At 44.3% G+C, this 10,373-nt stretch overlaps 1 protein-coding gene across 2 annotated transcripts; it reads left to right on the top strand.

Annotated features, from left to right (window-relative positions):
• Positions 1-17: 17 nt before the first annotated feature.
• LOC115188478 (transmembrane channel-like protein 6) lies at positions 18-10,290 on the top strand (the record flags this gene model as incomplete). 2 transcript variants are annotated; one of them, XM_029747349.1, is given in 7 exon segments in its annotated part: positions 18-50; positions 2,758-2,833; positions 3,013-3,146; positions 3,238-3,414; positions 4,218-4,296; positions 8,612-8,710; positions 8,889-10,290. In XM_029747349.1, coding segments are annotated over 7 exon segments (613 nt in total), but the record flags the coding sequence as incomplete, so codon positions are not given.
• Between the last annotated feature and the right edge of the window lie 83 nt (positions 10,291-10,373).

Below are 10,373 nucleotides of genomic sequence, written 5' to 3'. Positions count from 1 at the left end.
TGACATCTCCAGGAACGGTTGGAACTCATCTACGGACAGACACTGGCCTGGTATGAACTCTAACCCTGGTCCTGCACCTAGCCTTAACCCTGCACCTAGCCTAAACCCTGCACCTAGCCATAACCCTGCACCTAGCCTAAACCCTGCACCTAGCCTTAACCCTGCACCTAGCCTTAACCCTGCACCTAGCCTAAACCCTGCACCTAGCCTAAACCCTGCACCTAGCCTTAACCCTGCACCTAGCCTAAACCCTGCACCTAGCCTTAACCCTGCACCTAGCCTAAACCCTGCACCTAGCCTAAACCCTGCACCTAGCCTAAACCCTGCACCTAGCCTAAACCCTGCACCTAGCCTAAACCCTGCACCTAGCCTAAACCCTGCACCATCCTAAAACCCTGCACCTAGCCTTACCCTGCACCTAGCCTAAAACCCTGCACCTAGCCTTAACCTGCACCTAGCCTCACCCTGCACCTAGCCTCACCCTGCACCTAGCCTAAACCCTGCACCTAGCCTAAACCCTGCACCTAGCCTTAACCCTGCACCTAGCCTTAACCCTGCACCTAGCCTAAACCCTGCACCTAGCCTAAACCCTGCACCTAGCCTAAACCCTGCACCTAGCCCTCAACCCTGCACCTAGCTAAACCTGCACCTAGCCTCAACCCTGCACCTAGCCTCAACCCTGCAACCTAGCCTAACCCCTGCACCTAGCCTAACCCTGCACCTAGCCTTAACCCTGCACCTAGCCTAAACCTGCCTAGCATTAAACCCTGCACCTAGCCTTAACCCTGCACCTAGCCTTAACCCTGCACCTAGCCGTAACCCTGCACCTAGCCTAAACCCTGCACCTAGCCTTAACCCTGCACCTAGCCTCAACCCTGCACCTAGCCTCAACCCTGCACCTAGCCTCAACCCTGCACCTAGCCTCAACCCTGCACCTAGCCTCAACCCTGCACCTAGCCTAACCCTGCACCTAGCCTAAACCCTGCACCTAGCCTAAACCCTGCACCTAGCCTAAACCCTGCACCTAGCCTCAACACTGCACCTAGCCTAAACCCTGCACCTAGCCTAAACCCTGCACCTAGCCTAAACCCTGCACCTAGCCTAAACCCTGCACCTAGCCTAAACCCTGCACCTAGCCTTAACCCTGCACCTAGCCTAAACCCTGCACCTAGCCTCAACCCTGCACCTAGCCTCAACCCTGCACCTAGCCTCAACCCTGCACCTAGCCTCAACCCTGCACCTAGCCTCAACCCTGCACCTAGCCTCAACCCTGCACCTAGCCTTAACCCTGCACCTAGCCTAAACCCTGCACCTAGCCTAAACCCTGCACCTAGCCTAAACCCTGCACCTAGCCTTAACCCTGCACCTAGCCTAAACCCTGCACCTAGCCTAAACCCTGCACCTAGCCTTAACCCTGCACCTAGCCTAAACCCTGCACCTAGCCTTAACCCTGCACCTAGCCTTAACCCTGCACCTAGCCTTAACCCTGCACCTAGCCTCAACCCTGCACCTAGCCTAAACCCTGCACCTAGCCTAAACCCTGCACCTAGCCTTAACCCTGCACCTAGCCTAAACCCTGCACCTAGCCTTAACCCTGCACCTAGCCTAAACCCTGCACCTAGCCTAAACCCTGCACCTAGCCTTAACCCTGCACCTAGCCTAAACCCTGCACCTAGCCTCAACCCTGCACCAAGCCTCAACCCTGCACCAAGCCTCAACCCTGCACCTAGCCTCAACCCTGCACCTAGCCTCAACCCTGGCCTGGTAACATACTCATGACAATATCTGTGTTGCATTTATGCAACAAAAAAAAACTGTTTCAAAGTGCTTTGTATGGGCTGATGTTGTATCATGTCTGTATTGTGGAGGTTGTAGTGATGATGTATCATGTCTGTGTTGTGGAGGTTGTAGTGATGATGTATCATGTCTGTATTGTGGAGGTTGTAGTGATGTTGTATCATGTCTGTATTGTGGAGGTTGTAGTGATGTTGTATCATGTCTGTATTGTGGAGGTTGTATTGATGTTGTATCATGTCTGTATTGTGGAGGTTGTAGTGATGTTGTATCATGTCTGTATTGTGGAGGTTGTAGTGATGTTGTATCATGTCTGTATTGTGGAGGTTGTAGTGATGTTGTATCATGTCTGTATTGTGGAGGTTGTAGTGATGTTGTATCGTGGAGGTTGTAGTGATGTTGTATCATGTCTGTATCGTGGAGGTTGTAGTGATGTTGTATCATGTCTGTATTGTGGAGGTTGTAGTGATGTTGTATCATGTCTGTGTTGTGGAGGTTGTAGTGATGTTGTATCATGTCTGTATTGTGGAGGTTGTAGTGATGTTGTATCATGTCTGTGTTGTGGAGGTTGTAGTGATGTTGTATCATGTCTGTGTTGTGGAGGTTGTAGTGATGATGTATCATGTCTGTATTGTGGAGGTTGTAGTGATGTTGTATCATGTCTGTATTGTGGAGGTTGTAGTGATGTTGTATCATGTCTGTATTGTGGAGGTTGTAGTGATGTTGTATCATGTCTGTATTGTGGAGGTTGTAGTGATGTTGTATCATGTCTGTGTTGTGGAGGTTGTAGTGATGTTGTATCATGTCTGTATTGTGGAGGTTGTAGTGATGTTGTATCATGTCTGTGTTGTGGAGGTTGTAGTGATGTTGTATCATGTCTGTGTTGTGGAGGTTGTAGTGATGTTGTATCATGTCTGTATTGTGGAGGTTGTAGTGATGTTGTATCATGTCTGTGTTGTTTAGGTTGGGGGTGTTGTTCACTCCTCTGCTTCCTGCTGTACAGATCATCAAACTACTGCTTCTCTTCTACATGAAGCAGGTACGTACACCTCTGTTCTGATCACTGTGCCATGATCATACTGGTAACTGGACTATGTAGACCAATTACTATCCAACTACAACTGAATGTCAACTGACCTTTAACCTTGTCTTGACTCACAAACTGCTCTCTGACCGTATCCTGACAGTACTCTGTGTGTGTGTCCCTCCCCCCACCAGACTAGTGTAATGATGAACTGCCAGTCCCCTAGGAAGCCCTACAGAGCCAGTCAGATGAGCACCATCTTCATCACTCTCCTCTGCTGCCCTTCCTTCCTGGGGGCTGCTGTTTGTGTCAGCTACACCATGTGGAGGTAAGGAGAGATGGACACATGTCAGTAACACACACATACCTGCAATATACATTATTCACATAGATAACATAGTATATCAATCTCCCTCCAGTATCCGTCCGTCTGAGTCATGCGGGCCGTTCCGTAGCCTGTCCACTATGTTCCAGTCAGGGAAGCTGTGGGTGAAGGAGTTGGAGACACACAACCCTAACCTGGCCTGGTTAGCCTGGGTTCACAGCTACATAGTGGAGAACCCTCTGTTTCTGTTCCTGGCTGCTGGGATCTTCCTGTGAGTGGAACACACACACACACACGGACGGACGGACGGACAGACGGACGGACGGACGGACGGACGGACGTACAGACAGACGTACAGACGTACATACATACAGACAGACGTACATACATACAGACAGACGTACATACATACAGACAGACGTACATACATACAGACAGACGTACATACATACATACAGACAGACAGACAGACAGACAGGTGTACACACACACAGACAGACAGACAGACAGACAGGTGGACAGACAGACAGACAGACAGACAGACAGACAGACAGACAGACAGGTGTACACACACACAGACAGACAGGTGTACACACACACAGACAGACAGACAGGCAGACAGGTGTACTGGTGTACACACACACAGGTACACACACAGACCGGTGTACAGACACAGACAGGTACACACACACACACAGACCGGTGTACAGACACAGACAGGTACACACACACACACAGACCGGTGTACAGACACAGACAGGTACACACACACACAGACCGGTGTACAGACACAGACAGGTACACACACACACAGAGAGTGACCCAGACAGACAGACAGACAGACAGACAGACAGACAGACAGACAGACACCTTTCCTGACTAGCCTGGGCTCACAGCTACATGGTGGAGAACCTCTGTTCCTGGTATCTTCCTGTAAGCGGGATGATTGTTTGTGTCAAATCCCGTAAAACTAAGTTCCTTCAGGTTGCTTTGATCATTTCCATGTCTGTCAGTATCTCTGTAAAAGAGAACGTTGTTGTGATTGTGTTTACATACTGTCTCTGTGTCTCTCAGGATAGTGATTTACTTCAACACCCAGGTGGTGGATGGACAGAGGAAGATTATCAGTCTGCTGCAGGAGCAAATAGAAAATGTAACGTCTCCCAACTCTCTTATAGAATACTAATGTGTCTTAACCCTTTATAACAGTGTTATCCAGATAGAAAACGTTATCTCTCAACTCTCTTATAGAATACTAATGTGTCTTAACCCTTTATAACAGTGTTATCCAGATAGAAAACGTTATCTCTCAACTCTCTTATAGAATACTAATGTGTCTTAACCCTTTATAACAGTGTTATCCAGATAGAAAACGTTATCTCTCAACTCTCTTATAGAATACTAATGTGTCTTAACCCTTTATAACAGTGTTATCCAGATAGAAAACGTTATCTCTCAACTCTCTTATAGAATACTAATGTGTCTTAACCCTTTATAACAGTGTTATCCAGATAGAAAACATTATCTCTCAACTCTCTTATATAATACTAATGTGTCTTAACGTTTTCTATCTGGATAACACTGTTATAAAGGGTTAAGACACATTAGTATTCTATAAGAGAGTTGAGAGATAATGTTTTCTATCTGGATAACACTGTTATAAAGGGTTATCTCTCAACTCTCTTATAGAATACTAATGTGTCTTAACCCTTTATAACAGTGTTATCCAGATAGAAAACGTTATCTCTCAACTCTCTTATACAATACTAATGTGACTTAACCCTTTATAACAGTGTGACTTAGCCCTTTATAACAGTGTTATCCAGATAGAAAACGTACACCTCATTTTATTACAATACTGTCATAATAACACTGTAGTAAATATGTATCTGTAGAAAACATCTGAAACCCTTCCTCTTCAGAGGATCTTAAATAATCCCTTTTCCCACCTGACTAGGTCTGACTTTGCTGATAGCTACTTTATTGAGAAAGAATGTACTTACTATGACTGTGATGTGGTTGTCTCACCTAGCTATCATAAGATGAATGCATTAACTGTAAGTCTCTCTGGATCAGAGCGTCTGCTAAATGACTCACTAACTGTAAGTCTCTCTGGATCAGAGCATCTGCTAAATGACTCACTAACTGTAAGTCTCTCTGGATCAGAGCGTCTGCTAAATGACTCTGGATCAGAGCGTCTGCTAAATGACTCACTAACTGTAAGTCTCTCTGGATCAGAGCGTCTGCTAAATGACTCACTAACTGTAAATCTCTCTGGATCAGAGTGTCTGCTAAATGACTCACTAACTGTAAGTCTCTCTGGATCAGAGTGTCTGCTAAATGACTCAATAACTGTAAGTCACTCTGGATCAGAGCGTCTGCTAAATGACTCACTAACTGTAAGTCTCTCTGGATCAGAGTGTCTGCTAAATGACTCACTAACTGTAAGTCTCTCTGGATCAGAGCGTCTGCTAAATGACTCACTAACTGTAAGTCTCTCTGGATCAGAGCGTCTGCTAAATGACTCACTAACTGTAAGTCTCTCTGGATCAGAGCGTCTGCTAAATGACTCACTAACTGTAAATCTCTCTGGATCAGAGCGTCTGCTAAATGACTCACTAACTGTAAGTCTCTCTGGATCAGAGCGTCTGCTAAATGACTCACTAACTGTAAGACTCTCTGGATCAGAGCGTCTGCTAAATGACTCACTAACTGTAAGTCTCTCAGGATCAGAGCGTCTGCTAAATGACTCACTAACTGTAAGTCTCTCTGGATCAGAGCGTCTGCTAAATGACTCACTAACTGTAAGTCTCTCTGGATCAGAGCGTCTGCTAAATGACTCACTAACTGTAAGTCTCTCTGGATCAGAGCGTCTGCTAAATGACTCACTAACTGTAAGTCTCTCTGGATCAGAGCGTCTGCTAAATGACTCAATAACTAAGTCTCTCTGGATCAGAGTGTCTGCTAAATGACTCACTAACTGTAAGTCTCTCTGGATCAGAGCGTCTGCTAAATGACTCACTAACTGTAAGTCTCTCTGGATCAGAGTGTCTGCTAAATGACTCACTAACTATAAGTCTCTCTGGATCAGAGCGTCTGCTAAATGACTCACTAACTGTAAGTCTTTCTGGATCAGAGTGTCTGCTAAATGACTCACTAACTGTAAGTCTCTCTGGATCAGAGTGTCTGCTAAATGACTCAATAACTAAGTCTCTCTGGATCAGAGCGTCTGCTAAATGACTCAATAACTAAGTCTCTCTGGATCAGAGTGTCTGCTAAATGACTCACTAACTGTAAGTCTCTCTGGATCAGAGCGTCTGCTAAATGACTCACTAACTGTAAGTCTCTCTGGATCAGAGCGTCTGCTAAATGACTCACTAACTGTAAGTCTCTCTGGATCAGAGCGTCTGCTAAATGACTCACTAACTGTAAATCTCTCTGGATCAGAGCGTCTGCTAAATGACTCACTAACTGTAAGTCTCTCTGGATCAGAGCGTCTGCTAAATGACTCACTAACTGTAAGACTCTCTGGATCAGAGCGTCTGCTAAATGACTCACTAACTGTAAGTCTCTCAGGATCAGAGCGTCTGCTAAATGACTCACTAACTGTAAGTCTCTCTGGATCAGAGCGTCTGCTAAATGACTCACTAACTGTAAGTCTCTCTGGATCAGAGCGTCTGCTAAATGACTCACTAACTGTAAGTCTCTCTGGATCAGAGCGTCTGCTAAATGACTCACTAACTGTAAGTCTCTCTGGATCAGAGCGTCTGCTAAATGACTCACTAACTGTAAGTCTCTCTGGATCAGAGCGTCTGCTAAATGACTCAATAACTAAGTCTCTCTGGATCAGAGTGTCTGCTAAATGACTCACTAACTGTAAGTCTCTCTGGATCAGAGTGTCTGCTAAATGACTCACTAACTGTAAGTCTCTCTGGATCAGAGCGTCTGCTAAATGACTCACTAACTGTAAGTCTCTCTGGATCAGAGCGTCTGCTAAATGACTCACTAACTGTAAGTCTCTCTGGATCAGAGCGTCTGCTAAATGACTCACTAACTGTAAGTCTCTCTGGATCAGAGCATCTGCTAAATGACTCACTAACTGTAAGTCTCTCTGGATCAGAGCGTCTTCTAAATGACTCACTAACTGTAAGTCTCTCTGGATCAGAGCGTCTGCTAAATGACTCACTAACTATAAGTCTCTCTGGATCAGAGCGTCTGCTAAATGACTCACTAACTGTAAGTCTCTCTGGATCAGAGTGTCTGCTAAATGACTCACTAACTGTAAGTGACTCTGGATCAGAGTGTCTGCTAAATGACTCACTAACTGTAAGTGACTCTGGATCAGAGTGTCTGCTAAATGACTCACTAACTGTAAGTCTCTCTGGATCAGAGCGTCTGCTAAATGACTCACTAACTGTAAGTCTCTCTGGATCAGAGCGTCTGCTAAATGACTCACTAACTGTAAGTCTCTCTGGATCAGAGCGTCTGCTAAATGACTCACTAACTATAAGTCTCTCTGGATCAGAGCGTCTGCTAAATGACTCACTAACTGTAAGTCTCTCAGGATCAGAGCGTCTGCTAAATGACTCACTAACTGTAAGTCTCTCTGGATCAGAGTGTCTGCTAAATGACTCACTAACTAAGTGACTCTGGATCAGAGTGTCTGCTAAATGACTCACTAACTGTAAGTGACTCTGGATCAGAGTGTCTGCTAAATGACTCCCTACTGTAAGTGACTCTGGATCAGAGCGTCTGCTAAATGACTCACTAACTGTAAGTGACTCTGGATCAGAGTGTCTGCTAAATGACTCCCTACTGTAAGTGACTCTGGATCAGAGCGTCTGCTAAATGACTCACTAACTGTAAGTGACTCTGGATCAGAGTGTCTGCTAAATGACTCACTAACTGTAAGTGACTCTGGATCAGAGTGTCTGCTAAATGACTCCCTACTGTAAGTGACTCTGGATCAGAGCGTCTGCTAAATGACTCACTAACTGTAAGTGACTCTGGATCAGAGTGTCTGCTAAATGACTAAAATGTCAATGTAGAAAATGTACGTTCAACACTCTGTGTATACAAGCGCTTAACTTGTCATGGAGTGTTCTAACACTGTGTACAATGTGTTAATGGAGTGTTCTAACACTGTGTACAATGTGTTAATGGAGTGTTCTAACACTGTGTATAATGTGTTAATGGAGTGTTCTAACACTGTGTACAATGTGTTAATGGAGTGTTCTAACACTGTGTATAATGGAGTATTCTAACACTGTGTATAATGTGTTAATAGACTGTTCTAACACTGTGTTAATAGAGTGTTCTAACACTGTGTTAATAGAGTGTTCTAACACTGTGTTAATAGAGTGTTCTAACACTGTGTTTATAGAGTGTTCTAACACTGTGTTAATAGAGTGTTCTAACACTGTGTTAATAGAGTGTTCTAACACTTTAATAGAGTGTTGTGTCTCTAGGAGGGGGAGGATAAGAAGTTCCTGATCACTCGTCTCCAGGCCATCCACCAGCAGAAACGACCCCTCTCCCCTCGCAGACTCACCAGTCAGGCCAGTCAGGTGTGTGTATGAGAGAGAGATCAAGTCTGTGTATGAAGGAGGGAGAGTGTGTGTATGAGAGAGAGATCGAGTCTGTGTATGAAGGAGGGAGAGTGTGTGTGCGTGGCTGCATGCATTCTTTTGTTCCCAATTTTTCCTGGCTCACATTTCTGACCATTTTCTCCTGTCCTCTTCCCAGGATTCCAACGGCTAGCATTCCAACTACTGAAACGGCATTCTCTCCCTTCTCAGTGGAGGGAATATCTCAGAAAATCTCTGAATAGCTTTGGAAAATGTCCTGAATGGACCCAAACTGGATGTAGCTCTCCTCTCCTGTCTCTGGGAAGAGTTGTTAAGGAATTCTTCAACTGAAAAACTATTCTCATAGGATATCCTCTTTCCCAGGAGGCTGAGTTGGGACTGGGACTATAAAGGAATTTACTTCTTTACAATAACAAATCCCACATACGCCAAAGCGTGATTCTGATAGGATCCACACTCTTTCCCAGGAATCTGGTCCATATAAGGATTGGGAATGGGATTGGGAATGGGACAAAGCAGGTTTTCCCTCTTCCAATAACAGGCTACACCTCATAGGGAAAGACCACTGTCTTTATAGGATCTTACTAAGGCCAAGACATAGGCTACACCTTACTGTAACTAGGCTACACCTTACTGTAACTAGGCTACACCTTACTGTAACTAGGCTACACCTTACTGTAACTAGGCTACATAGGAAAATACCACTGAGTTTATATGAACTTACTATGGCCAAGACATAGGCTACACCTTACTGTTTGTTCTTCATATATAATGAAAGGACATGCCACTGTCACAAAACAATTGTTTATCGAAGCTCAATACTTTCAGCCAATGATCTTTGTCCTTTTTTAACTTGGATTGGAACCCCTGGTCCTGAGAGAGGATGTAGGGGTGAAGAGTTGAGGAAACGAGACTGAGATACGGTGTGCTTGTAGGGACACAGAACGGAATGCGCTTTTTGGAAACAATCTTTTTTTTCTCACAACTTTGAATAGGGAACAGATGAAATGACAATAAGCTGCTGACACAAAGGATTTAAACAGTGACATTGTTAAGCAGGGGGAATTCTGTGAAATATAGGATTTGTATTTTTTAATTGTAAATAGTGTGAATTTTTTATTTTGTATTACTTTAATACTTTTATTGTATGAACTGGTATTTTGTCAACAACCCTTTCATACCAACTGTGAACAAATAGGTTATTTCTTTCTGTTTGTGATATAAAATGATTTTGATATGTTTTTATGTTAATTGGTGGTCAGTCTCATCTCTGCTTCTGAAATGCCACTCTTCCCTACATAGTGCAGAACTTTATAGGGCGCTGGTCATAAGTAGTGCACTATGTAGAGAATAGGGTACCTTTTGGGACGCATCCTATGTTTACTGTGTCTGTAGGAGGAATCCACCTCTTAGTATCGGGCGATCTGATTGGTTCGTTCAAACAGGAAATGGTCTTAGAAGATCAACCACTGGAACAGTACGTTATTTGAATGTCTCTTTTTGTTTTTAAGTTGTTTTATTGTTTGTATACTTTATACGTAATTAAATGTTTTACTATATTTGTGTGTGTATTTGCTTATCTGATGTGTACCTTTATAGTGGTTATGCTACACTTCGCACTTGTACTTTTCAGTGGAGAAAT

The sequence above is a fragment of the Salmo trutta genome, unplaced genomic scaffold (assembly GCF_901001165.1).
Source record: "Salmo trutta unplaced genomic scaffold, fSalTru1.1, whole genome shotgun sequence".
NCBI lineage: Eukaryota > Metazoa > Chordata > Actinopteri > Salmoniformes > Salmonidae > Salmo > Salmo trutta.
This window is presented reverse-complemented; position numbering and strand designations above follow the sequence as displayed.